The following is a 27,089-nucleotide window of genomic DNA, read 5'->3' on the forward strand; positions in this document are numbered from 1 at the left end:
AAACCGACTGCTAACTGGTCATTCACAGACCTGCAGGTACTGCCTACCTTATCCGACGGTCCGACCCCAACTATACACTCCCTCAATAGAGTTACCGGGATTCGCCTTACGATGACGACCTTGAATTGGAAGTTCTTCCCTGTGGCTCCGTTGGGGAAATCTACAGCGGGAAGATACGATCTCGGTATCACCTACGAAATGCCACCCGATCACCCGGAGAGCAAGGAAGGGCGACGCATTGCTGCGCTCCGCCGCCATCACGTACATCATGTATACGACAAATTGGAAAAAACGCGAGGATGGAAGATTGAGGAGTGGGACGATGGCAGCATCGTGATCAGGGGTGTCAATTTCGTCAATATCAAGGGTTCGGTGCGTGCCCACTCCTCAGGCGAGGCCCGAATCGTTGGGTACAAACTTTATTTCAAGACTTCCCCAGAAGCGTATGAACTGAGGAATTTGGTCGGATTCGGCAAGTGGCACCCGTCGGAAACGGAATACTCTTGCATCAAGATGCCAGTTAGTATAGCGGATGATACTGAGGAATGGAATGAATATGCGAGGATAAAGAGGGTAAGAGTGAAGTCGAGAGAGGATGATTAAGATAAAGATTCAAGACAATACATATAACTCCTCAGGCTTGAAGATACCTAGGTGAGCTAGGTAGATAAACATCGGAGTCCATGCCGCCGAAACATTTGATGGGACTGGGGTGTCACGACCCTGCAAATCGCTGCTGCTCCGCTTGCATGCCGATTGGTCAGACGTTTGCACGCTTAGTGTTGTTTGAGTACAGCGCTGCTTGGCGGGGATTGGAGCGGATCATTGGGCACTGAGACCAACGCCTAACCGGGCTCCGAGAAGATGGCATTGTGCTCTTCATTTCACGACACCGTTTTTGCTGTATCATGGCAATCAAAAGAACATCGACAATTGGGCTGTAATTGAGACATTTCTTCTCTTGTTACTGAATAATATCAGCCCTCAATCTGAATAGGGTCAAAATTTCTCGTTGAGTGTCCACGGTGAGTACATGTTCGGTCACCGGGCAGTCCACCGTCCACACCGCCCGTGCATGTTGCGTTTGCCAGCTTGGTTGTGCTGTGCTGTGTGTGTTTGTCAAGCATCCGAACCAGACAACACAATCGCATGTGCTTTGCTACGCTACAACATTCGCTAACTCGATTCACCCAAGCCTCAGACTTCTTCACTCGGCATCTTCATTTCTTCCACAGCGTCGCATCCATTCAAATCCACAGCCACGTCCAGCGCCCAGTGCCCAGCTCCTCTACTGCACCCACTACTCGTTCACGCCATCGCCGGCCACGCGGCCACCAAGACTAGTAGTCACCACCAAGATGCCGACCCTAATCCTAGACCTCTTCAAAATCACCCTTCCCCATTCCCCCTCCGGCCGGCGTCACCTCGGGATAAACTACCTCGTCCCCTCCTCAGCAGGCGACCGCGAGCGTATCAACCTCGCCTCTCTCCGTCGGCAGCACATCTCATCCATGCAATCCCGCTTACCTCTTCCCTCATCTTCCTCAACAAGAGATGTCCATCAGCAGCAGCAGCAGCAGCTGGGTCTCGAAAACTGGGACGACGGCACCGTCGAGCTGCGCGGTTTCCCCATCGACGACATCCTTGTCGTGCGCATGGTCAACAAGATGACGGGCGAGACGGACACCAGTTATGAGTTGCATTTTGAGTATGTGTTTGACGCGGAACGGGTGGCGGATGTACTGGGACTGGCGGCGGGACCGCCGGTTGAGAAGGATGAGGGGCCGGGCGGGTGGAGAGGGTGGGTGGTTACGGTGCCAAAAAGGGTGCATCATCGGAGTCAGATGTGGGAGAGGTGTATGGAGCGGGAGACGAGTAGGTTGGGGGAACGGGAGAGAGACCGAGGGAGGGATATGAGGGAAAGGGATAGGTCTATGGGGGGAGATATGGGGAGGGAAAGAGATAGGAGTATGGGGAGAGATATGGTGAGAGAAAGAGACAGGAGTATGAGGAGAGATATGGGAAGGGAAAGAGACAGGAGTAGGGGGAGAGATATGGGGAGGGATATGAGGGATACGAGGGATATAAGAGATAGGGACAGAGACCCCAGGGACTTCAGGGAGATGGACATGGGCGGGAGGGAGGTGGACATGAGGGGTCCTGAGAGGGATTTCAGGCCCAGGCAGGTGGAGAGGAGGTCGATGATACCGGTCCCGATACAGCCGCCACAGTTGAAGGTTAGGAAGAGCCAGCGGTTTCAATAGGAGGGAAAGAGAGTTGATGCCGGGTTGATGAAGTTATGAGGTCATGAGTGGTATGTGGCGGGAGGAATTTCTGGGACAGATGGGAGCCGCAAAGGCTGATTTGGAACTGAAAATGGAAAGATTGGAGTATCTGTGCTGGCGGGATTTATGGCCCTCGTGCCTGTCAGGAAGGAATGGTTTCTCGTTATTGTTGCTTGGTGGGGGGGAAACTAAAAAGGCTCCATTTATCTGGGATTAATTACATCAGTAAATCTCATGGTCTTCTCCTGTCCTTGTTTTGTTCTCGCCCGCTAACTCCTTCTCCAGCTGTTGTACCTCGGCTATCAACCCCTCTTTTTCCTCCGTGAGGGTCTCGATCCGCACTTTGGCCATCTCCAGCAAACTGGCCTTATTGATTCTCCGTCCTTCGGCCTTTCCTGACTCGGGTTGGTAAAGAGCTGGAGTCCATGGCGGTGCTGTTGTTGTTATCATCGGACTCTTGGGACTCTCTGTTTCCACATTCGTCTTCCCCGTCTAGCTGATCGGTGTTCTGTTCTGACAAGAGCACCTGCAGATTTTCAAACTGCTCGTTGAGTTTGTTCCGATACCTCCTTCCAATGTTGTTGTGACGCTCTCTGACACTGACGTCTTCCTCCGGTTCCTTTTTATCGTTAGGTTCAGGTTCAGGCTGCTCAAACCCCTCCTGGCGCGGTGTCTCGCCAGCTGTTTTGGTTAAAAAGTCTTCGAACCTGATTGGCGACGATATGGTTATGGTTGGATTGCTTGAGGGAGCGGTGTACAACTGAAAGTCTCCGCTGGAGGTGCCACTGGTAGATGGAGGTTCAAAGTCGGTCTTGGCATGTGTCTTGGCATTGAGGTTGTGATGCTGTCCTTGGTGTTGAAAGTCCACGGAGGAGGTCGACACATGCACTGTGTCTTCGACACGACGTCGTTTGGTTGCTGGTGAGTCGGGGTCCATCTTGAAGCTGGATGTGAAGCTGATGTGTCTGTGGATTAGTGTTCCCTTCAGGCTGGAGGTCAGGTCTCTTTCATATGTCGTCTCATCTGGTCTTCATGTCCACTTGGACTACTCGGACTCATCGCCGACACTCAGATACTCAACCCTTAAGCCGAGGCCCTATCACGAGTTGACAAGATCGTGGGGGCAGCTACACGTGGGGGCGATTGAGGATATCATGATATTTTTTCCCTTGTTCCCAGTGCGCATGCGCGTGCGCGCCGTCCCGAATGTCAGTTTCCGTTCCTGGAACCCCTGAAGACAGGACCCCTGAGAAGCGACGATCAATACACTTTTCCTCTAAATCCGATTCCCGGACATTGCATGACGTCGTAATGGTGCCTGAAATCAGGTGATTGTCCAGCAAGCTGTCAATAGTTTCGTTTTGCTTATAACCTCTTAACCCTATCCTCATCAGCATTATGTCTCACCTTCAACTCCACGGGTGACGTCTCTGTTTCCCAAACACTCAACCATCACTGGCTAACACCGCAGTCTATAGCAGTAACATCCCTCGGAATATTGAGACAGACTCATCGAGATCGCGCGCGCACGACTCATTCACGGCTTACTTGGACGGCAACCGCATCCGAAAGCTGACAATCGCGGGTAGTTGCGTGTAGTTCCGGCTTGACTCGACCCTGTCCTTATCCTCGTCCTCTGCCGAGAACGCCGGCTCTTCCATGGCATCCATGACAAGCCCGGCTCGGAAGAAGGTGGTGAAGAGCTCATCCATTGGACGGTGAAAATAGACCTGCGTTTGGTTAGCTCCTGTTGCTGGCGGAACTCCGGTCTCATCTCGGTGCGAGAAGACAGTTTGGGTAAGCCAACCAACCAACTCACCTGTCGCGCCGGTTGTCCAGGAATGGCAATCCCCTTATAAGGTGGAATGTGGAGGTAGTCTTTGACGACCCTGGTTCTGACAACTTCGAGGCCACCCCCGACGTACCGGAGATCGACATTGCGGGATGCTCCGGAGGTAATGAAAACGGGGTGAAGAACGGTTGCAACGAAGCTGAATGGGAACAATGTATCAGTCAACGAGCTATCGGTCTTGGTTTCAACGAAGAGCTCAAAATGAGGCTGACATACACTCCATTGGGCTTCAAGAGTTGTGGAAGTGCCTGGACCAGTGGCTCAAGCGTGGAAACGTCCATGATGGCCATGTTCATGAGGATAATGTCGAACTTGTCCTCGTCCTGTTGCCCACCAAGGAGCGGAATTAGCGACGAGCATGAACGTCTCCATGAAGTGGGAAACATACAACGGCAGCTATCAAGGCGTCAAAGTCCTCTTTCTGAGTGACATTCAACTTGCTGAACACGACATTCGCAGTTTCTTTTTCAGTCTGATCCCTGGCTATCTTGAGCATGTTCTCGCTTCCGTCAGTCGCCGTCACCTTAGCACCATGCTTGGCCAACCATCGAGCACAAATTCCGTTTCCTGTCGCGAGGTCAAGTGCACGGCATTGCTCCTGCCCGGGCTGTTGTTTAAGATGATCGCCTAACAACCGGCGAAGGGATGGTTCTTGCAGCTTCTGCCAGTAGATATTGCCATCTTTTCCAATCGAATCGTCCCAGAAGCTCGCATTGGTTTCCCAGGAGTCAAGAGCGACCTTGCCGAGCTCCTTTTCCGACGACATTGTGGTTTGCGACTACCTGGTCGAAGAGGCAGAAGATTGAGAGGTCAGGACTAGCACTCAGCGAGGGAGGTTTCCATGCCCAGACCTTTGACTTTTTATCACAGCAAGTTGTCGTCCCCAACCCCAAACGCCAAATCCCATCTCGGCGAGCTGACTCAGACCGAGGCCAATGACACTTCTTGGCACATGTGCATGCATCCTGCAGTGCTACACTAAATTACGGAAAAAGGAAGGTAGCTCGGCAGATCTGCGATACTGAAACCAGTACTACCGAGTAGTAGTATTCTGTACAACCTTCCAAAGGAAACGACAGTAGCATTTCCCCCATTTAAAGTATAAACACCAAAAACACTTCACCTTTCTCGAGAATTGAAGCCATCACCGCATCCAAACCCTCACCACTCAAACCCCAACCCATCACCACCACCTCCCACTGTCCCACACCCTCTCACCATCATACAATCTAACCAACCCTAACCAGTCCCCGGCAACATCGGCTTCACACTCTTACTCATAACCGCCTCAACACTCCATCTAACACCCACCCCTCCCATATCCTTCTTTTCCACCCCTTCACTCCAACAATCCACAACCCCCTTAGCTCCCAACCGTCCATGCCTCTGCTTCTCTAACCACGTACCCAAGTAAAATTTCAACTCCTCGACTCCAAATCTAAACTGTTCTGATTTCTTGTTCCCATCTTTCCCATCACCACCTGCACCCACCAGTACCCGTCCATCGTCGCTAACAAGCTTGAACGCGCAAGTCTTGTAGTACATCAACACGATCCCTTCTTTTCTTTCGAGATCGGTAACGTCATACGTCCAGTACCCTTGCTTGTTGTTGTCAATTATGAAGTCGATGATGTGCCCACAGTCCGAGGCGAGGGGCGCGGTGGTGGCGTCGTAGGAGAGGAGAGGTTGTGGTTGGTTGATGGTGTCGTAGGGGCAGAAAGAGGGTTGGAGGGAGGGAGGGAAGAGGGGGGTAAATTTGCCGGTGTCGGTGCGGCGTCTTGTGAGGTTGAGGTCTGTGGAGGTGGTGGAGGTGGTGGAGGTGAAGTTGAGATTGGGGTTGAAGTTGGGAGTCGGGTAAGGACTGTCTGGAGAGTAAGCGCCGGGGGAGATGGCGGCTGCTGAGGCGAGGCTGATGAGAGCCAGTTGAGCGAGGGAGCGCATGGTGAATGTAGATATTGGTTAAACTGATACGTGAAGTACTGATGTAAATTAGTTGTGGCTGGATAAAGACTTGTGGTCAGACGCAGATAATTCGCGTCGCAGTGTCAACGAAGGTGTGTTGCCAACGTTCGAGTGTTGAGGGAGGAGTGACTATGGCAACTGCACAGGGAGAAGGAGCGGCTATGAATCGCTGCTGGGGCAGGCGTTATCGTCGACGAGAGACTTCCAACTTGTGGTTGTCACCTATAATAAGGTGGGATTTACCCTTCCTTTAACGTGATGCACAGTTGATGCTGTCACGATTTTTTGCGCCCAATTCTTACGTCTGTCCGAAGTAGACAAAGGAAGCCAGGGATCTTTTGTCGTCAATTGATGCCCCTGCTCATCGTCCTGCATGTGTATGCTCGACAGCAAGCCACCAACCACTATCTCCTTTGAGCCTCCTTTCGGGAAACAACACAGGGATCTACTTTGGGTAACACCGATGAAGAGTAGGACAAAGTCAAGCCCCCCACGTGGAGTTGCGAAACAAAGACGGTATTGCCGGTAGGTATGTTAACGCAATATTGGCGATATCGCCGGCGATACCGCCACGAACTCGAAACGGCAAGGTCACTCACGACGCCACACCGTTAGTTCGTGGCGTCTTGAAGCAAAGAGCTCATTTATTTATAGTGTTTCGTCTCAACGCGCCCGTAATCCGACTAAACAACACGAACTTGCCAACACGATAGTGAACATCTAGCCAAACGACCCGGTTTCCTACCTATCGCCAACATATCACTGGCCGGTCTCTGAGGTGCGAGATTTTTATTCATTGTTCAAGTTGATCATGAGCCTATGTTCTCTGTGATAGCAGCTGCTCGATACCTGGAGGTATGCTGTATCCTCTTGAAGTCAGGATATCGTCAGCCTTCAGCTCAGCTATAGCATGTGCTTCACAGATCGTGTTCGACCCCGTCCTTATCATATGTGACCCCGTGCTACTTCCATGTCTTCAGCTGATGATTTCACCCATTTATTCCCCCCAACCCATGATCAGTTGCACGCCCTACTTCGACTCAGTCACCCAGCAGTCACCAGACCACTCACCCACTCACTCAGCCGCGAATCTAGCCCGCCCGCCCGCTCCTCAGCAGACCTAGACCTGGAGGTACATAGCACCCAGTATCCCCGCAGTCTGCACCATAGTAGCCTTCACGCTATCGAGTCTCGCCCTCGCAACATGGAGTTCCTCCTGATTCTTCTCCAAGACGTCGGCACACCTATCGCACTCCTTCACAGCAGCAACAGAGGCGCAGGCGCTATCCGGAAACTCTCCCGCAAGCTTCTGGCCCAGCTCTTTCAGCTGCGTCATCATAGCTGTTGCCCGGTCCATCTCCGCCTGAACAGCTGTGACAAGGGCAGTATTGGGCTTGGAACAGTAGTTCAAATTCAACTAATAAACTACTTTGGTCTCGAAGGCCTTGTTGAATCCTTTCAAGCCTTTCATCCAGGCTGGACTTCCTGGCCTTCTTATGCCAAAGCCTTCCTTCCTTCTAATAGGTACGTACATCTTCCTATCGGCCTAATCTGGCCGCAAAGCCACAATGCATCTATCTAGTGTGCACTATTGTGCTTACATGTGGGTCTTCCTAAATAGCTTCCTTCAGTGTTCTTCCTTCATGGCCTGGCTAGCGCGGCCTAGCGTGGAGGCAGTGCAGGCGGCAGTTGTGTCGTTGGCTGGAATACACCGAAGGCGCTAAGGGTACTGAGGGAATTCCGGGTAAGTCGTGCCGTTGGAGGAACAGACTTCCCGCAGGTGAGTGTAGCCTAGTTACTTGAGACATCCAGCCGTGTGGCAAGGCTTGGGGTTCAGCCGTGCGGCTCTTGGGGAGATTAGTGGTATTGTCGAATGTCCGTGTGACAACAGCGTTGATGTCGTCCTCCGCTTTCTTCATGTTAGCGGCGTGCTTTACGACAGCCTCTGCAAATGCTGCGGCAGCGGCAGTTCTGGAGCCGTGAGGATTGTTCGAGGTGCGGCGGATGAAGCTTATGGTTGCAAAACAGATCGGGATCGAGAGAAGCTTAGAGGTTACGACCTATAGCGACACATGCGGCCACGTTAGATATGCTTTGGATTACTAGGTAATTGAAAATGAGCGGATTCAGATCATCAGACTTACTTGACGAGCGATAACCGGTGTGAAGACGGACCTTGGAGCTCAGCGAGGTGAGCAGGAGGGAAAATTGAGAGGGGATAAGGCAGGCTTGATAGATATTGATTGCAATACGTGCGCTGATGTTGATGGTGATATTAACGTGATATCGATGGAGAGTGCGAGTGCGACGACGTTACTCTCTGGCGTTGAAAGCACTCGTACTTGCCTTAGAGTGTGAGAGGTAGAGGATCGGGAGAAAGGGAAAGTTGGAGGTGGAGGTGAGGTAGTACCATACTTTATAAAAGGTTGAGGAAAGGTGGGAGGTTGAGAGGCGAAGGCGGAGGGAATCAAGCGGGGACAGGATATTGAATAGCAATTGAAGGTGATGCAAATGAAGTCATTCGTATTCCTCTTATCTCAACTTTCATTTGTAGTCAAATTGAGACGAAAATTATCTGGAGTGTGTGATACCCTGTCACTAGGGACGAGTCGTGGAGAGGTTCATCCCAACCTTGACATGAAACCCATAACAAACCTCTTGTCATCTCACCCGACTCTATCATCCCCCAATCACCTCAAGCTCAAGCCCTCTCAATGTTCTCAGCCCTCGTAACGCCACTCACAGCTTCATGGCGTTGCCCACCAATTTGAGCGTTGCACTCCGGACATCTAGCAAGCTCCATGGGCATCCCGCACTCCCCAATAGCAAACTGTCACGTTATTAGTCAGTAACTCTCGATCAGTGCGCAGAATAGGACAGACAGAGCTCAGCGGCCATCGAGTTCAGGAGAGAGAGAGAGAGAGAGAGAGAGAGAGAGAGAGAGAGAGAGAGAGAGAGAGAGAGAGAGAGAGAGAGAGTGTGTGTGTGTGTGTGTGGAAGAGAGAGAGGAGCACCATCGACCGAAACTTACCGGATGACCATTCTCGCAATTATACCAATGTCCGGAATGGGTCGCGATCCCTCCTCTGCCGCTGACCATAGCCGTCTTGATAGCCGCCAGTTCCTCCGGCGTCACCTCTTCGTACCATTCAGTCCTGTAGAGCCGAAGCGTTGCTTCAATTGCCTTGCGGTCCGACTCGGTGTTGGGAAGAGTGTTGCAGAGGGCGAGTGCATCTCCCAGGAGCTTCTTGGCTGTCTTGGCCCGGTCCTCCCCCTCTTCTTTTTCTTTCTTAGCCTTATCTCCCTTTCCCTCTTCGGTACCATCCTCGGAGGCTCGAGTGGAATTGCGATCTTTACGTCTGGACCGTTCGTAAAGCTGAACGACCCGACCGTAGGATAGGCTGGCTGCGATGACGAGACGCGGAAGTTTTGCATCAGAGGCTGCCGCAACAACTTGCTTGCAGACAGTGAGCAGCACGACTGGAGTTTGTGCGAAGTTCATCGAAAGATGTAAGGCATCCTGAATCTTCATCTCTTTCACCTTAATGTAAACCATCATGGCCCCAAGCGTTACTTGTTGATCATAGGCGGGAGCGCTGACCTGCCCAGAGGTTGGCCCAGAATCAATGCTCAACTTGTCCATGCCTTGTTGTAAGGACTCGCCCGCTCTTCGTTTGAGTTGCAAGGTCAACACCGAATCAAGAAGCCTCTTGGTCGGCTGATGTTCGCGCTTCATGTTGCGGGACAACTCCTTGGCTTCCGTGGCAAGCTCTGCACCGATTGCCCATCGCACCTTGGTGTTTTGCGTATAAGACCTCTTGAAAGCCTCCCTGCTGCTCTCTAACGTCTTCTCGAACTTCTGAAGTTTCTCCTCGAGCTTTGTAAGCTGCTGACGTCCGCTGGTCAAGAAACGCTTGGATGTCTCGTCTAGCACTGCTCGGTTGATGACACGATTGTACCGCTTGGTAGCAAATTGCCGGATTGGCCGCTTGCAGTCCGGGCAAGAGGGAACCGCGTTGGCTAAGACCGAAAGATCTTTCAGTCCGTTGTAGCTGCCAGTCTTGTCAACCGTGTAGACCTCATTCATCCCCACCAAGCCGTCCAAGGTCTCAGCAGTGAAGAAATGACCACAGCCAAGAACCACAATGGGGGTTTCGTTGAGATCGATCTCTTCATATGTCTTGAACTCCAGCATGTCGACCCGGTCGTCTTTGCGGGAGCAGCATGCCTGACAATAGTCCTGCGGACACTCTTCCCCACATAGACTTGGGCACTGGTGGCCGCATTTGAGAAGACGGGTACAACGTTCATCGCACGGCAGCCGATCGCAAGGCGCTGCACAAGGCATCGTGCATGAGCCCTGGTGCTGGCACGACCAAGCGCATCTTTCGATGCATGGGGCACATGGCTTTTGGCATTTCGATGCGCATCTTGAATGGGGACATCGCACCTGTTTCGAAAGTCAGCATCAATGGCAAGCAGGGGGGTCAAGGGCAAGGGTGAGAGTGGCACAACTTACCTCACAGGGCCTTTCACAGTTTCCACAGTCCTGCCCTTGATGACACTTCTTAGGACACAGATGGTTGCATGTGCTGTAAGGCCGAGCACACACTTTTGGACACACTTGATGGCGAAAGGTAGTCTCTCCCTCCTTGAGTTCGCCCCTGCATCTTCCGCATGTTCCGGGACATGGGTGGGAACACGGGAGGATGTGGTCGCATGCCGTTGGGCACTGGAATTTCTCTGAAGTGACATCCCTGAAACACTCGATGAACACTTTATGATCACAGCCCGGTACAACCTTCTCAACCTTGACCGAACACGTAATGTGCTTAAGATTCAGGGTACGATAACAGGGCACTTGATTGTGGATATGGCCACAGGGCAGTTCAACATTGTCCAGCTTGACAAAGCAAGGTTGACACTTTTGTCCACATAATCCCGGGCAGGCATGGCTGCAGGTTGTCCGGAATCGAGGACACGGCTGTGGACAGGGAAACGCATCATGAAGCGCCTGGGAGTGACAGCTTACTGGACATTGATGGCCACAAGGCTCGAGGCGACGATCACAGGGCAGCTCGCATCCTCCCTCAGGGCTGTAACGAAGAAAATCATCCGGTTCCGAACATTCGATCGGAGTGTCGGGATGCCGAGGACAGCATAAGGCAATCGAATCACCCGTGGCCTCCATCTCGGTCATTTGCTCGTGGACGTTGGCCCACATGTTGACATTCCGGTAGGTCCTGGAGTTCCCGATAAGGTACATTCCATGTTGCGCTCTGCTGAGGAGAACGTTGATTCGGTTCTCAGTGCGCAGAAAGCCAACCTTGCAGTTCATATTGCTGCGAACTAATGAAACAATGATCACCTTTGCCTCTTCTCCCTGGAAGTTGTCGACGGTTGCTAAGCGGATGGTGTGAAGCAGAGTCTTCTTTTCGATTGTCTTGTAGGAGGTAGGGTCAACGTTCTTGGCAGCACCGTCGACGAATCCCTCCAAAGCCAGTTTCTCAATATCTCGGTCGCTCAGGAAGACCTCGAAGTCTTTGCTCAGGGCCGCTTTGAGCTTCTGTAGCTGGCCAGAGTACGGCGTGAGCAGGGCAGTGTCGGAGCTGCTATACTCACCCTGACGAACAATGTGACGTACGAGTGCCGTGGCCATTTCCGACTCCCAAGCGTTCGAGTACGACGTAACTCTTGCGCCGTCATCTTTGGAGTCTTCGGGATGTTCGTGATCCAACCAGAAGAGGTTTTTGCGCATCCCCACCACATCCGGGAGCTTGAAAACGCTATCGTGGTCCTCAAGCTGAGGATAGATCCTGCGAATGAGTCGCGAGATCTCGGGCCGCATGCGTCGTTGGGCGTTGAGTTGAGCTACAGGCAGAGGTGCCAATCCCGGCTCTCCGACGGCACGTCTCTCAAACTGACTGCGATCAAGCTGGTAAGACAAGCCGGCCTGAGTTTCCATGCTGAACTGCAGGTAGTTCTGGACCTGAGGGCGAAGTTGCCGATGATCTCCAATCTGGATAAAGTGTTCCACTTTCGGCATCATAGCAGATATTAGATGCGGCTCCATCACCTCGGCTGCTTCTTCGCACATGATCACCTTGGATCCGATTCGCCGCAGCATGTCGATGTTCCGAGCCAAGCCAGTGGTTGTCACCCCAACTACGTCGGCTTCCATCACGGCTCGACGGTTCACCTCGGAATGGATGCCATCAATTTGCTTTCGATAGCCTCTGGCCTCATCCATGGATTCGAACAAAATGCCGGTTTGTTGCTCGATGACTTCTTTCATCCAGAATTCGACAAGTATCCATCTCTGCACAGTATCAAGAGACTGAATATTCGTCTCGGCCCTTCCGATGATTTCGTCGATGGTTTCGTCAACGCTGACATCTTCAAACCTCTCTTGACGAGGCCTCTTTCCCAGCCACATTTGCACCGAGTCACCTCCAACGCGTGTGAACCCGTCCTCGTCCTGTCCATGGTCATCAAATTGGCGCCATATTCTAGGATAACGTCGTGGCAAATATCGAGACAGCAATTCTTGACTGGGACGGCCTTTGCGAGCGATTCGAAGCATCTCCAGGCAGTAATCAGCGGTCTTCGATAGCTCTTCTACTTCCCTGTAAGCTTCACCCAAATCCCTAGTTTCTACGGTAGATTTCGCGATCCTTGAGCTAACGACTCGTAGATTCTTGCCATCCAACTCCTCGCAACGGCTCTGACCGCCAATGCGGATTATCTTCTCAATGCCGCAGTTGAGCAGATGCACCAGGAACTGATCCAGGGCATGATTGGTATAACAGATTATGAGGACGGGACCGAGAGATGCCTCTTCCTTGTGGGCAAGTAAGGCGCGGACAAGCTGCACGCCAACATATGACTTTCCTGTTCCCGGGGGCCCCTGGATCAGCGCGTATTCGCGAGTGAGAGCAGTGATGAGAGCCCTGCACTGACTGGGGTTGAGCCCAGTAGAATTCTCGAACTTGTCTAAGTCAATATCTTGGTGATTGGTGCTGGGATTGAGACGCAGTGAGCTCCTTTTGTCGAGGGTGATAGAGTCCAGCTTGAAGACGAACCCTTGCTTGCGAGCATAGGCTGGGAGCGGTATGGTGAGCTGCTGGGGCCGCTCTCCGGCGTTGCCATGAGCGGGTAGAATCCATTGACTGAATGGAAGTTCGCCTTCCGACATGATGCGTTGGAGATTTGTGAGGACCGGAACAAAGGTATCCGGAATGATGCCAGGCAGGTCAACGAGAAAACCTGACTGTTTGCTTGTATGTAACCGAACGAGGAGTGCCAGACACTCCAGAGATTCAGTGGCCAGTTTGACGGTGACAGTGGGATCCGAATACTTGGAGACAAGCGTGCTGTCCTGGGAATCATCATCTTGTTCGTCGGTGCTTTTGTGGGTAACAACGAAGAAGAGAGGTCGTTTCCTCCCTTCGTCGTGTGAAATGTAGCAAGCCAACGCTCCTTGCTCAAGCCTGGAGGATTCCTGCCACCATCGACGTTTATCGGCTAGTGAGCTCTTGCGCAGTTGTTGAGGGGTAGAGAATGACAAGATGACTTCCAATCCAGTACGTTGTCCAACAAACACGCTCTGGATCTGTGCTTTGGCATAAACGTGAGCCCTGACACTGTTGTCTATCAATTGGTGTGCGTTAGATGTGAGTTTCTCATCATCTGCCAGAAACCCATTCAGGGCTTCTTTGAGGGGGCCAAAGATATCATGGCGCAGTAGCCGAAACGCTGTGTCAATGTGCCGCCGGACTGGATCCTCGAGAAAATGAGCCTGCAAGAAGTCCGTTGTAGGTAAATACTCAGGATGTCTGCTGATAATTTCCCCATGCGTGGGAAGAATCTGGATCATGCAGATGTTGGCGTTGTCGTTGTCGTGGCTACCGCCAGGTATATGGGCATCCATCGGAAATGTTGACCGGACAGGCCCAGATTGGCCACGAGCTCCCGGATGAATCTCTGCATCTCCAAGGAGCAGAGTTGCAGAGTCCATCAATCTCCTCATAATGTCGAGGCAGGACGTACATCTATCTGTCGCGGGCCCGAAGCTTCCATCTTCCTGAAGAAGCACGACAAATCTCTGTAGGTCATCCACGAGTTTCGGGAGATCATCGTTGAAAAGGGCTTTGCGTTCCCGACGAACGAGTCCCAAGAGGCAGGTGAGAAGCAATGTGCACGTCGTATCGGGCTGCCACGACGCTGGGAATGATGTCCCCTTCTCCAACATGGAAATAGAACGGCGGCTCAGGTCGCTCAGAAAGCTGATCGCGGTCTCCCCGTTGATGCCCCCAAAGTAGCGGTAGATCTTGCCAGCGTACACATCTACCGATAGTGAGTCGCAGAGAGAATGATGGGTGAGGACCTTTAGGAAGGGAGTGGCTACTTGAAACGTCTGGCTGTTGTCAATGCTGTCCATGCAAGACTTGACGGTTCGTCGTAGTTTGACCAGCCCGCCGAACTCATCATCAGCCAGGTCTCTCACGACGGACTGTTGCCACTCGCGATAGGTATCATCCTCCAAAATAGCAAGGGCATCGGTCCACAGCGAGTTGTAGTTGCTTAAGAGAGCGGTCTGGCGAAGCTGGCGTCTCCAATCATAATACGCCTCGTGCGCGTTTTCCTCCTCTGCGGTGAACTCGGGAACATCGTGAGAGAATCTGCAATCCGCGCCATATCGACAAGTACGGTGCTGCATAAAATGGGTGCAGATGCGTTGGGGAGCAGTATCATCTGCATGGCCCCAACCACCTCCTCTGCTGCGTCCACCTCCGCGTGTCTGTCCTCCTCGTCCTCCTCCGCGGCCACGTCCCCATTGAGGGCGTCGACCGACAGGAGCTTGTCCTCGTTGTCCTCTGTAATTGTGCATAACAGGAAGGAAGTTGGTGGTAAATGGGTAGGCAGAATGGCTGTATGTCGCCAACAGGTTAGCGATGAAAATGTAAGACCACGACGAAGGAGATGTGGAAGCAGAGCATACACTGTAATCCAAGAGTTCTGATAGACTTTGGACGGTTGGGCAGCGTGAGCGTGCTGGGCGAACGTCTAAGAAAGTTGTGTTGGCTGGAGAAGATCGGAACCAACAAAGAGTCTCGGTGACAGAGAACGTGAGGCCTGAAGTAGGGAGAATCAGAGTTCATATCTCTGCCAGAATCTTGACTTCCGGCCAACGTCTACTTGTATGTAAAGCCATCAATACCCATTGCGTCTAATAGACCAGGACATGAAAGAATGGATGCCTGTTCGCGTTTGCTGTTTCCTTGCCGGACAGCACTGGGCTTTGCAGTCAGTCAACCGATGAAGGTGACGATGCAGTTGGATTCCATGCCGGCTGCATGTAGCCTGCCGTGAGACATTGTAGGCCTCAAGCATCTTCTTTCTCGCATTGAGATTGGTATTTGAAGTAATCCGTGAGGTTGACAGGCCAGGCTTTGTGTGGGGCGTGGCTGTATTTCAAAGGAAGCTATCTGCCGTTGAAGGTGATATGCACGAGGCCCGCCGAGTTTCAAGGTCGTTGGCTGTCAACATTGACACAGGGTATTGAATGGGCGAAGAGAAAGCTCGCGCACAGCGAATGGAGTACACAAGATGCGTTTCCGATCTCACACCCGTCGGGCTCCATGGCGTAGAACTGCCTTGCACCTTGTGCCAGCGTGTAAGCACATCATCGCGCAACGCGTCTTCGTTTGCAGTTGAGCTACTCATCCCTGCTATGCAAGTAGTGTTTTTGGTATCTGTAAGTTCTGCCCAACCCAAGTTGTCTTTCATAACAACCGCGCGGCATAAGAAACGTTGAGCGATGGCCAAAGCCAGTTGACGTAGGGCAACAATTCAGCGAAAGACTGAGATGCAAACTGGAGTCGAAATCCGTCAAGCTGTCACAGATTGTATGTTACTTTTCGTGAGTGTCGAGTATCAGACCGCCAATTGCCAGAGGTGTTACGACTATCGAGCGGCTGCGTGCATATTACACACGTTTTCAAACGAAATACAGACAGTTTCTGGGGCATGCATTTCACCGGTAAGGTGTCTCGGCCGGGAGAAGGTCCGTTCGTTTTCTTTTGTCGACACTGGCTAATCTGTACCGTCATTTTCCCGGGTATATATCAATCGTCGGACTGGTGCTTGGAGCCAGCGAGGGCAAGCTTGAGAGGGATATGAAAATGGTCATGAAAATGGGTATCACGTGTTCAAGCACGCTTCTCAACTCCAACACTACTCGAGGCTTTATAATTTAATCGGGCTAGGCCGACTTGGCAGTCTCGCAGTGACCGGGGCAACTGCGGGGAAACAGGCATTCGGCGGCAAAGGTAAGCGAGGAAAGTTCAGTGAATAAAGCGGACCAGTATCGAGCACAAGGGCCTGTATGACTTCTCCGGTCAATTGACCTGGTCCGGTCTGGGATTGTGACAACTTTGACGACCAAAGATATGAAGGAAGACCGGTGATGGAATTGAGCTGGTGAAAATATCCCAGAAGATTCTGTCGACTTCGAGTCCTCCCACACTTGATAACGGCGTGCATACCACCAACTCAAGGTCACTAACGACGCCACACCGTTGGTTCGTGGCGTCTGAAACTACAGAGTTCATTTATTTATAGCATTTGCTCTTTTATTCGACATTCGACTAAATACTCTAACACGAACTTGTCAACACCGGATGACACCCATCCAAGCGCCCCGGTTTCCCATCGCCAACACCAGTGACCGGTCAAATCGGCATCCCGTGGTCATACACATCTGAATCTTCCATCATGTGTGCGTCGTGTCCACTCTTACCTTTCCTAATTCCAGATATCGGATTGAGGAAGAAGTGAACGAATGGTGTGATGGCAACCCAGGGGCAAAGAGGCATGGGGATGAGAGGGAATATTGGATGGCGAATGAAGGAGTCGAGGGTTCTGTTTACCACATCCCAATTCTTGTTTTGCGTTCAGCTCTGGGATGAGAATGATCTGGGGTATGCAATGCCTTGCCATCCCAGATATGTCCTCGAGATGTTCACTCCGAGTTAGACACGAAAACGACCGGCGCCTCCCTCATCGCCGCAACCACCTCCTTCAACGTCAAATTCTTAACCGGCCTCTTCTTGAAGCGAAACACTTCGTGCAGGCATCTCCTGAGATCCGCATCCTCCTTCGATGACTCGTCACAAAACCCTTGTGCTTTGACAAATATGTCGAAAGTTACTTTCAACCGCCTTGGCACCTCGTCGCGGGAAAGTTCATCAGTCCGAGCGCCGGAAGGAACGGCGCGGTCGTCGTTGAACAGCAGACACTGGTGATACAGTAAGAACATCAAATACACCCTGCCATACAGGATAGTAGTAATGAAAGTCAGACGCGGCATCTCCGCTCTAACTTTGAAACAATCTTCGAGCAAGGCCAAGCTGGTTTTCAGGAAGGAGTCCACGGAGCGCTTCAGTTGCAGATCAGCGTCCGTACCGGACGGGTTTTGGTCCTCGCCCATCTTGACCGATAGTCTGAACTTGTCGCGCAGTATTGCCTCCTGGGTTTTGTGCCCGATCACTCTTGCGCCCAGAAGCTTGAGTTGAGCAGACAAAGCACCTGGATCCTGGGCATCCGCCTGTGCCTTTGGACGGGGTTTCCCGCCCAGACTGAGGCCGTCCATGGCTGTCGTCAAAAAGTCTTGAGCCATCATAGGCTCTTGCGTCTCCTGACAAAGAGCTGACAGCTTCTGGCAACTCTCGTAGCGGTCTTGGGGAGGTGAGCCGTCAGGAGTTTTGTCTTCATCCCCTTCTTCGAAGTTCTTCCCGAGAAACAGTTGCTTAGCAGTATCGGTATCCGCAATGTCGGACGACTGTCTCAGCTGCCCATCGAGAAACGCTAGCTTGCGCTCAATGTCGCCCAAGCCACATGTATCTGGCTTGCAAATCTCGCATGTCCTGTGCTTCACCGTGGCGCATTCCTCTTCGTCATGACTTCGGCACAGCCAGCATGTGCCCTGACACTTGTGCTTACAGGGGAGAAGCGCATCGCATGTTCCCTCACAGAGAAACCTGTCCGAAGAGACGTCCGTAGAGCAGTCGACTGTCACCGTATGGCCACAAGCTGGTACCTGTTTGTCCACCTTGGCGCGACAAAGAACAGACTCCAATTCTTGGAGTTGATAGCACAGGAGCTTGTTCTTGGTATGGCCACACGGGAGTTCTACCTCGTTGACCATCACCACACACTTTCCACACTCAACTCCACAGAGTTTTGGGCAAGCATGCTTGCATGTTCCTCGAATTCTGGGACAAGGCTTCGGACAGATAACCGCCTTGTGTAGCATCTCCGAATGACACTTGTTCGGACAAGGATGATCGCAGACTGGAAGCCGGTCGACGCAGGCAAGGGTGCATCCGCCCTCGGGACTGACCCGAACAAAATCCTCCGGTGATGTACAATGTATCAGGGTCTTGGGGTGTCGAGGGCAGCACAGAGGGATCGAAGGACCCGCCGCCTTCCTGGCTGAGATCTGTCGGTAAACATCCTTCCACATGTCCACAGCCGGAAATGTAGCCGCATTGCCGATGAGGTACATGCCGTGCTGGACTCGACTGAGAAGAACATTGATCCGGTTCTTCAGCTTCAGGAAGCCTACTTTGCTTTTCTTGTTGCTGCGCACAAGGGAAATGATGATGACCTTTGCCTGTTCGCCTTGGAAACCATCAACCGTAGCAAGCCGTATCGGCTCTGCCATTTGCATCTTGCCGGATGGCAACAGCGTCTGGGTCTGGATATCGGAGTCTGCGATCTTGTTCTTCTTGTCGAGCCCTTGAGCAGCTAAGCGTTCTTCGTCTCTTTCGCTCAAGACAACCTCAAAATGCTCGTCAAGTGCGGCCTGAAGTTTGAGTAGCTGGCCCGCGTACGGCGTCAGAATGGCAATGTCTTTCCCTTCGTAAACGCCCTGCCGGACAAGATGACGAACGAGGGCCGTCGTCATCGCAACTTCCACGGAGTTAATGTAAGACATGCTTTGAGTTGCATTTAGGCCCATGCCCTCTTCGTGATCATGGTCCCACCAGTACAATCTTTCTCGTAGGCCGACCACTTGTGGCCGGTTCATGACGCTAGAGCCATCTTGAAGGTCTTTGTAGACGTTATTTCGGATGAGCGCAGAAATCTCGGGCGGCATGCGTTGCTGCTCATTCAGCTGGATGACGGGGAGAGGCTTCATTCCCGGTTCACCGGTGACACGTCTCTCGAAAAGGCTGCGGTCAAGCTGGTAGTGCTTTCCAACCTTGGTCTCCATGCTGAACTGCATAGAGTTCTGCACCAACGGCCGCAACTGCTGGTGGTCACCAATCTGGATGAGGTGTTCTACTCCGGGGATGAACACCGCCATCATGCGAGGCTCCATCACCTCAGCTGCCTCCTCGCAAATGATGACCTTGGGTTTGAGTTTGCGTAGCATTTCGTTGTCATGTGCCAGCCTTGACGTCGTCATCAGGACAATATCTACATTCCTGAGTATCCTGCAGTTGATTTCCTGATTAAGTCTTGCGAGATCTTGACGGAGGCTCTGCGCCTTTTGTAGATGCCCCATCATAGACTTGGTTTGGTCCTGGACAAGCTTATCAAGCCAGTGGAAAACCAATGCCCACTTCTCGTCGACTGTTAGCGAAAGGATGTTGGTGGAGGCTTTTCCGATCAATCGTGGATAATGAAGACGATTGATTCTCGAAGGCCTTTGCCCAAGCCAGTTCAGGATGGGATCGCCAACAAGGGTAAACCCTTCGGCATCATCCGGTTTGAGCTGGCTGTGGACTCTGGGATATTTGCTCAAAAGGAAACTCTTCAGAAGCGGCCAGGCGGGTCGTCTTCCCATTGCTTGGTGGATCGGACCAAGACATTTCCTGGCCATGGAAAGTGCCCCTTGGATTTGTGCTGAAATATTGCCCTTGGCGTTCTTCTCTGCTTTGGTTGTTTTGATCCTTCTCATCAAATTGAAGTTGCGTTTCTCCAACAGCTTCGACTTGCTGCGGCTTCCGACCCGAACGACGTTGTCGATGCCTGCTTGGATGATATGCTCGCCGAACTGATCCAGAGCATGATTGGTCTCGCAACTATCGAGAAACCCGAAATCAGCATGTGGAACGACATGAATCTGCACCTGATCAAACACTTACACGATGAAAATGGGGGAGAGCTGACATGTCGTTTTATGTTTCACCAAGACCTTGACAATTTGAAGACCGACATACGTCTTCCCTGTACCAGGGGGCCCCTGGATCTGGACGAACTCTTGGCTAAGCGCGGCCACCAAAGCTTGAGCTTGACTTGCATTGAGCCCGGTAGCCTTTTGCAGTGCGATCAGGTCATCGCCCTTCGGGGATTTGTTTGGGTCCAGTTTCAAGCCGCAGGGTTGTTTCTCCTTGGTGATGCAGTCAAGCTTGTACACAAATCCCAGTTTCCGAGCATATTTCGGGGGTGGGACAGCACGGTGTTGCTGAGCACTCTTTGACGTCGGAATAATCCACTTTTGGAACGCGAGACCATCTTCTTTCGATATCCGTTGGATGTTGGTTAGTGTGGGTTCGTATGCCTGAGGAATGAGCCCACAAAACTCAAAAAGATGCCCTTGTGCTTGTGCGGCATGTAGCTCGTTGAGCAGATTGATGTCCAGCTCGGTTTCTTGGACCAGCTTGACCTGCACCCTAGGTCGCATCCCAGACACCATTTCCTTGAACTTCTTTGATTGATGCCTCTCCATCCATTCATCCTCTACCACAAGGTACAGCAGCCGTCTAACCCCTTCATGGGATGCCACCATGGCAAGCAGCTTGCCCGGTTCAAGGCGCGAGGAGTTCACCCACCACTTAACCTGGTCTTTCTGTGACATCTTCCGAAGGTGTGGGAGTTGCAAGAATGATATGGTACACAATATGCCGTTCTCTGGGCCGACATCAACCTTCTGGATGGTAGCCGCGGCATAGTGGTGTGCTAGACCGTTAGGCCTGAGTTCCAAATGATTGGAGTTGGGGAGATTCCCGGCTTGACTGTAGGCGAGTTGCTCACGAAGGAAATCTTTCACAGTCGCGAAGATGTTGTGACGATAGAGCCGAAAGAGGGTATCGATATAACGTTTCCTGATATCCTTGTGAAAACTCTCTTGCGTGAAGTCTGTTGTGGGTAGGTACTCCAGTCGTTGGCTCATGATCTCTCCATACGTTGGTAGGATTTGGATATCAGAAATTGCTAGAAAATCATTATCGTGACGACCGCCGGGCTTGGCTTTGGCGCTCGGTATCACAAGCTGCGGTTGCTTGATACGAGGAGGGAGTTGTGGTGTGTGGTCTGTGTGTATGTTTCCAATGGCCGCCGCGGTGCCAGGAGTGGCCGGTCCGTGTGTATTGCGCGTTGTCTGCGCAACATCAAGAACCCTCACTGACGAGAATGTGTTCAGCATTTTGCAAAGTGCTGATGAGCGGTTGTCATGTTTGAGGGGTGGGTATCGGTTGAGCAGCTGCTCAAGCGCTTTGGCTGTCAAGTGAACCAAGCTGTGGATTTGCTGTCTCAGCTTACGGTTGAACGAGCCGGTAAGTTTTTTCAACCACTCGATTCCTTTTACACCGTCCTCCTTGCCGATAATGGTGTAGAGGAGTCCAAGGTGGTCGTTGGGCGCGGTTGGATGGCTGATTAGTGAAGGGTGTGTCACGACTTTGAGTAGGGCTTCGTAAAGCGCCAGCCTATGCGTCTGGTTGTCATGGTTCGCTGATGTGAGTATCGTCCGGCCAATAATGAAGGGCCCTCCTGTCTTCTCGTCAACCAAGTCGGCGAGGAGGCGGGCATGTAGCTCGCCACTACCTGTTTCGAGAAGATCGTATCCTGCTGTCCAGATTTGTCGAAGGTGGTCGGGGCCTAATTTGCTATCCTTGCGACACTCTAGAGATTTATTCCAGCGGTTATACGCTGCTCTTTGTTCGCGCGAGGAGGGCTGAGCGGCTTGATTTTCAAGGAGTTTTGTCTGGTGAGCGTGACTCTTGGATTGCTGGCCTTGTTGTGACTGGTCGCCTGGGCGGCTTTTTTGCGTGCCTTTCGACATGACTTGAGTAGTAGCCCTTCAGTGGACCAAGCTACATGAGCGTTGGTGAATTTACTATGGGGAATGCTTAAGGTGGGATGCCGACGAGAAGGAAGCTGGGCAACGAGATTTGTGCGACGACCTGAGCGGAGGGAAGAATTGAACGGAAGATTATGGATGAAGGGACGTGGGAAAAGTGGACCACATCGAAATGGGTGAAGGGACGCTCGAAATCAAGGTCCAGCTACTTCACAGATCATCCTCCACCATGGGTAGTCGGGTACCAACCAAAGTAGCGGTTTTTCGTTTGTTTTTCGCAGATTTTTCTCCATGTGAGGCATTGTAGGCCTCAGTGCATCGTGCACGTCGTGCAATGCCGATCATGTTGCTGACGAGAGGCAGCGGCGTTGAAGAACGGCCATTTCTCGCCTGGTTCTTTATCCCATTTCGTATCCAGATCGTTGCGACTGCCAGAGACCTGTGACTGATGCCGTTACTTGCCTGCTCGCCCGACGACCGTAACTGGGTCGAGCACCAAATGATCGATGGAGGCCATATGAAAAGAAATGGAAATGGTTTTCTTTGTATGCAGCCTTGCCACCAAACGATGATGCTCTGGTATCAGTCGGTGGTCTCACAGCCAGCCGACCGGATTGAGGTATTGCAGCCGAGCGAACAAACTGAAAAACACGCCGCCAGAAGTCAATGCCCAACCAAACAGCTGTCTTGTTCGCAACATGTGTAACAGGGATTTTAGAGACATGTTACACGACAATTTGCAAACGGAACCATGTACTCAGATCCTCTTCCAAACGGCATTCACAAAAGTTGAGGGATACTGAGCTAAACTGTTCAATCATCGACTGAGCCTTGCAATGAGGAGTCAAGACAAAATAATGGTCAAAATATGGGTGTCACGTGCTCAAACACGCTTCTCAAATTCAACAATGCTCGATCGGGCCAGGCCGACTTGGCAGCGCCAGGGGAATTGCGGGGAAGCAGGCATTCGGCGGCAAAAGGTAAGCGAGAAAAGTTCAGCAGAAACGGGTGACCATTGTCAAAGATATGGGGATAAACGACTCTCCACTAGTCAATTGATCAGGTTTAAAACTGGGTCGTGGGAGCTTGGGCTGGTTGGTGACTTGGTACGAAGTGAGACACGAACGATGTCCTCCAGATGAACTGAAATGTTGAAGATATCGCAGAAGAATCTGTCGACTTCGAGTCCTCCCACACTTGATAATGGCGTGCATATAAAGTGAGAGGCGAAACGTCAGGATGCCGGTCGCCCCGGGCCGCTATAAGACGGATTGCTCCAGTGAAACCCCTCCCCCACGCAGCCACACAGAAGACCCTGGAAAGAGGTCATGACTGCAGGTGCTCGAACCACGGCTCATCGATAGATCATGGTGTTAGCTCTGCAGTCGGAGTTACATCATCCCCGATGTTGACGCCCACGAGCAGTGTCCAGTGTGTAAGAAAAACAAGGGCCCCGGCAATAGTGTCTCTCCGATCACGGCATCCCGAAAAGAGTATGTGGTACCATGCAGCACAAGGAGGTCCAGGCCTTCTGACCTTCCCACCCCTCTTTTGCTCTCGGCGGTTGTGGTCGATATCGTGGTATCTCTGGTTGACCGTGGAGTGTAAAAACCGGGCGATAACCATCACCATCCGTTTTTGTGGTTCCCAATTGGTGACCTCTTCATCCAACTGGCAAGCTCAATTGAATCATTCACCATTGACAACATGGACAGCAACGCGCAGGATGTGTCTGATAGCGACAGTAACTCCACGCTGTGTTCCGACGTGGACGAAACATCCCCTCTCTTGGAGTCGCAACCAACCAAGCCAACGTATGTGACGTGCTCAGAGGCAGGTCAAGAAGTATGGAAACCAGGACCAGGATTCTGGTGGATTGAGATCGGTAGGTAAACACTTGGTTGAGAAAAGCAAGAGCAAAATTATAGAAAATGAAAGCGATACTGACCTTTTGTGGACAGCCTTGTGGGCCAATGTGTTTTTGTCGGGATTTGACATGACCATCACGGCGTCGACGTATGCCGCCATCAGTTCCGAATTTGGTGCCGCAAACAACGCTGCCTGGTTGACGACATCGTACCTCATCACGAGCACTGCGTTCCAGCCACTCTATGGCAGGCTGTCAGACTTGTTCGGGCGGCGTCTTTGCTTCTTTGTGTCCACAGTAACGTTCATGGCTGGCTGCCTTGGATGTTCCCTTGCCCAGGACATGCTGACGCTCAATATGATGCGGGCTCTGGCCGGGTTCGGAGGAGGAGGATTGATCACAATGGGTGGGTTGGGTTTCTTTTCATTCGTCACCTCGAAGAGCACTTGCTAACCACGCCACTAGCGACTGTAATCAACTCCGACATGATTCCCTTCAAGCAGCGTGGCATGTACCAAGCAATGCAAAACATCCTCCATGGATTCGGATCCGTGCTTGGAGCGTCACTCGGGGGCACCATTGCCGAGACCATCGGATGGAGATGGTGTTTCTTGTCGCAGGTTCCTGTGTCACTGGTAGCTCTCGTGGTTGGGTACTTTGTTTTGGAGAACCCATTGCACTTGGTCGAATTGACGGATCCTAAGCGACGAATTCGGTCTGCGTTGCAGTATCTCGACCTCTCTGGGGCCACGCTGCTAGTTGTAGGACTGGTAATCCAACTCTTGGGATTGAGCTTTGGAGGCAACGAGTATCCTTGGTCGAGCGTGCCGGTAGTGACCGCCCTGGTAGCGAGTTGTGTGTTGTTGGCCGGGTTCATCGTGGTCGAAGCAAAGACGAAGGCAATGCCGATGATACCTCTTCGGATGCTGCAAGGTTGGCAGCCCAGTGCGGTGCAGCTGAGCAACATCTTTTCCGGCATGGCAGCGTATGCTGTAAGTTACCGAATGCCTTCCCGTCGCTTGATGCCAGACCTGCTGACTGACTCCTTTTCCCCTGCAGTATATGTTCATGATCCCCTTGTACTTCCAAGCAGTCCGGGGAGACTCGCCGTCCAAGGCAGGGCTGAGGCTCGTAATGCCGTCTTTGGCAACGCCGATCGGCGGGGTGATCGCAGGGACCTTGATGCAGCGCGGGAGCCGCCTGAGTTATAACGTTCGGTTGGGGACGGCCATGATGCTGCTCGGTAACATGCTCGCGGTGACGTTGGGGACGACAGGCGATCGACGCAAGGAATTCGTGTTCTTGGTACCGGCGACGCTGGGCCTCGGACTGACAAACCCCAGCATTCTGTTTAGCTTTGTGTCTCTGTTTGGGCATCGAGGTAGGCCGCTTGGGTCTGGAGACAAGATAGAGAGGTGTTTGCTAACTGGGAAGCAGACCAAGCGGTAGCCACGTCGACGGTATACCTGATCCGATCGATGGGGAGCATTTACGGCGTCACCGTCACGTCGGCCATTGTGCAGAATGTCTTGATGACGAGACTGCCGGCAACGCTGGGAGATGCGGCAACGGATGAGGTGAGTTCTGTCGACGTCGATCCCGCGAATGATGATTACTGACGAAGAGTAGCTGATCGAGAAACTCCGCAAGTCGGTGTTTGCGCTGCGTGAACTGTCGCCCGAGTTGGAGAAGGCAGTCAGGGCGTTGTACGGGGACGCCTTGAGGATCTCGTTTCTGGCTTCGACATCGTTTGCTCTGCTGGCATTCTTGTTTTCGTTCGCGCACAGAACCGGCAAATTGCAGAGAAAGCCCTAATGGATAATCTGGCGGTCGAAGGAAGGAGCGAAAGTTCTGCTCGTTGATATTGCGGGCTATTGAGGAAGTCGCAATGAGGTTGTCGTGGTTATGGTTGTCTTGTTTCGCGGGGAAGGTGTTCGCTGTAGCAGACCAAAATGACGTGCTCGTTCAGTTCCTCCCCAGTTCGGTCAAGCTGCCAGTTGCCAGCGCTAGCCAATCAGCAATTGGACAGCTGCCGCCGGCTGCGGCTGTCTCCACTTTCTTGTACCCTTTGTACCTTTGTACCTTATTGCACTTCGATTTCAATCGGTCTGGCGTTCATTTTCAACGACAACATCCATCACCGTCAACTTGTCTACCATGTGTGATCACATTCACCGGTTTTTCATGTCTTCATATTTCCTACCATCGAGCTCGGACCAGGTGTATGGGTTGGACTTGTCAACTCTATCAATGAGGAAGGTGTCCAAAGACTCATCAGACACTGAGCGATTGGATGTTGTCACAGAAGAGCTTCCGAGCCTCGGACTCAAAGGTCGATTGCAACATCAGAGCAATCGCTCAAGCTCACTGGTCGAATAGTCTGACTTTTGAGCAAAGAGAGCGAGGAATATGATCCTACCAAGTCTACAGTAACCATAGACAAGTCCGACAAGACCACTCAGATGATGGCAGTCCGACATGGAAACAACCATAATATCCATCAAGTCTCACAACAGTGTCTCACCTTCCAAGTTGGATCAAGGGCACAGCATCAGTCCGAGTTATTGGGTTGGAGTTTAGCAACCAACACACTTCCTTGATCTGAAAAGGGAGGTGGTGAGATGCGTCTGAGGGGCGTCGCAAGAAAGCATGGTCTACTGACCAGACGGTTTCATGGATTGAGAAGAGAGAGAGAGAGAGAGAGAGACCAAAACTTGAAGCTTGATTGTGTTACAGCCAAGAAATTGACCGAAAGATAGATATAAAGACCACACAAATCTGCCCGAGAAGAGTCTCATCCAGCACATCAATTCTCATCAACCTCATCACTCCCAACTCCAACAACACCAACCAAACTTCCACCAGCCAAAATGCAGTTCAGACTCTCCGTCGCCGTTCTCCTCACCTTTGCGCTCAGCGCCCTTGCCTCTCCCGTCCCGTCAGACGATCTCGCTACCAGAAACCCCGAAGCTGAGGCCATGGACACTTTGCTCGAGAGAGGTATCTGCACCTGTCTTTGCGAGCCCTGCCGTG

At 52.1% G+C, this 27,089-nt stretch overlaps 9 protein-coding genes across 9 annotated transcripts; 3 read left to right on the forward strand and 6 right to left on the reverse strand.

The window, feature by feature from the left end:
• Positions 1-111: 111 nt before the first annotated feature.
• Positions 112-603, forward strand: SMAC4_12765 (uncharacterized protein; the record flags this gene model as incomplete). The annotated part of the gene is made up of 1 exon (XM_024655788.1): positions 112-603. One exon carries the CDS (start codon positions 112-114, stop codon positions 601-603), a length of 492 nt encoding a protein of 163 aa, XP_024511618.1.
• A 1,052-nt stretch (positions 604-1,655) lies between these two features.
• On the forward strand, positions 1,656-2,264 carry SMAC4_08984 (uncharacterized protein; the record flags this gene model as incomplete). Its single annotated transcript, XM_066090877.1, has 1 exon — positions 1,656-2,264. The coding sequence occupies one exon, from the start codon at positions 1,656-1,658 to the stop codon at positions 2,262-2,264; it is 609 nt and encodes a 202-aa protein (XP_065947602.1).
• A 388-nt stretch (positions 2,265-2,652) lies between these two features.
• On the reverse strand, positions 2,653-3,235 carry SMAC4_08983 (uncharacterized protein; the record flags this gene model as incomplete). The annotated part of the gene is made up of 1 exon (XM_003344342.2): positions 2,653-3,235. The coding sequence occupies exon 1, from the start codon at positions 3,220-3,222 to the stop codon at positions 2,653-2,655; it is 570 nt and encodes a 189-aa protein (XP_003344390.1). The 5' UTR covers positions 3,223-3,235.
• Positions 3,236-3,651: 416 nt separating this feature from the next.
• Positions 3,652-4,948, reverse strand: SMAC4_08982 (uncharacterized protein). Its single transcript, XM_003344341.2, has 4 exons — positions 4,526-4,948; positions 4,354-4,460; positions 4,105-4,276; positions 3,652-4,015 (listed from the first exon to the last, which is right to left on the reverse strand). The coding sequence occupies exons 1-4, from the start codon at positions 4,901-4,903 to the stop codon at positions 3,830-3,832; spliced, it is 843 nt and encodes a 280-aa protein (XP_003344389.1). The 5' UTR covers positions 4,904-4,948; the 3' UTR covers positions 3,652-3,829.
• Positions 4,949-5,376: 428 nt separating this feature from the next.
• Positions 5,377-6,078, reverse strand: SMAC4_08981 (uncharacterized protein; the record flags this gene model as incomplete). Its single annotated transcript, XM_003344340.1, has 1 exon — positions 5,377-6,078. The coding sequence occupies one exon, from the start codon at positions 6,076-6,078 to the stop codon at positions 5,377-5,379; it is 702 nt and encodes a 233-aa protein (XP_003344388.1).
• Positions 6,079-7,219: 1,141 nt separating this feature from the next.
• On the reverse strand, positions 7,220-7,456 carry SMAC4_08980 (uncharacterized protein; the record flags this gene model as incomplete). The annotated part of the gene is made up of 1 exon (XM_003344339.1): positions 7,220-7,456. One exon carries the CDS (start codon positions 7,454-7,456, stop codon positions 7,220-7,222), a length of 237 nt encoding a protein of 78 aa, XP_003344387.1.
• A 1,159-nt stretch (positions 7,457-8,615) lies between these two features.
• On the reverse strand, positions 8,616-14,989 carry SMAC4_09205 (uncharacterized protein; the record flags this gene model as incomplete). The annotated part of the gene is made up of 3 exons (XM_066090914.1): positions 8,616-8,929; positions 9,131-10,549; positions 10,619-14,989. The coding sequence occupies 3 exons, from the start codon at positions 14,987-14,989 to the stop codon at positions 8,801-8,803; spliced, it is 5,919 nt and encodes a 1,972-aa protein (XP_065947603.1). The 3' UTR covers positions 8,616-8,800.
• Positions 14,990-17,122: 2,133 nt separating this feature from the next.
• On the reverse strand, positions 17,123-21,283 carry SMAC4_09204 (uncharacterized protein; the record flags this gene model as incomplete). The annotated part of the gene is made up of 2 exons (XM_066090913.1): positions 17,123-20,192; positions 20,256-21,283. 2 exons carry the CDS (start codon positions 21,281-21,283, stop codon positions 17,123-17,125), a joined length of 4,098 nt encoding a protein of 1,365 aa, XP_065947604.1.
• A 2,561-nt stretch (positions 21,284-23,844) lies between these two features.
• On the forward strand, positions 23,845-26,075 carry SMAC4_09203 (uncharacterized protein). The gene is made up of 6 exons (XM_003344748.2): positions 23,845-24,074; positions 24,151-24,462; positions 24,522-25,048; positions 25,116-25,437; positions 25,494-25,633; positions 25,686-26,075. Exons 1-6 carry the CDS (start codon positions 23,897-23,899, stop codon positions 25,869-25,871), a joined length of 1,665 nt encoding a protein of 554 aa, XP_003344796.1. The 5' UTR covers positions 23,845-23,896; the 3' UTR covers positions 25,872-26,075.
• Positions 26,076-27,089: the final 1,014 nt, after the last annotated feature.

This window comes from Sordaria macrospora, chromosome 6, assembly GCF_033870435.1.
Source record: "Sordaria macrospora chromosome 6, complete sequence".
Lineage (NCBI taxonomy): Eukaryota > Fungi > Ascomycota > Sordariomycetes > Sordariales > Sordariaceae > Sordaria > Sordaria macrospora.

What these genes read in the sequence shown, in the direction of transcription:
- SMAC4_08982 (XM_003344341.2), bottom strand. Translation starts at nt 4,903, where the DNA reads ATGTCGTCGGAAAAGGAGCTCGGCAAGGTCGCTCTTGACTCCTGGGAA. An exon ending in ACGCCTTGATAGCTGCCGTT is followed by an intron (nt 4,461 to 4,525) that starts GTATGTTTCCCA and finishes GGTGGGCAACAG; the next exon opens with GACGAGGACAAGTTCGACAT. An exon ending in CTGGACAACCGGCGCGACAG is followed by an intron (nt 4,016 to 4,104) that starts GTGAGTTGGTTG and finishes AACCAAACGCAG; the next exon opens with GTCTATTTTCACCGTCCAAT.
- SMAC4_09203 (XM_003344748.2), top strand. Translation starts at nt 23,897, where the DNA reads ATGGACAGCAACGCGCAGGATGTGTCTGATAGCGACAGTAACTCCACG. An exon ending in AGGAGGATTGATCACAATGG is followed by an intron (nt 24,463 to 24,521) that starts GTGGGTTGGGTT and finishes CCACGCCACTAG; the next exon opens with CGACTGTAATCAACTCCGAC. An exon ending in CCGGCATGGCAGCGTATGCT is followed by an intron (nt 25,049 to 25,115) that starts GTAAGTTACCGA and finishes TTTCCCCTGCAG; the next exon opens with TATATGTTCATGATCCCCTT.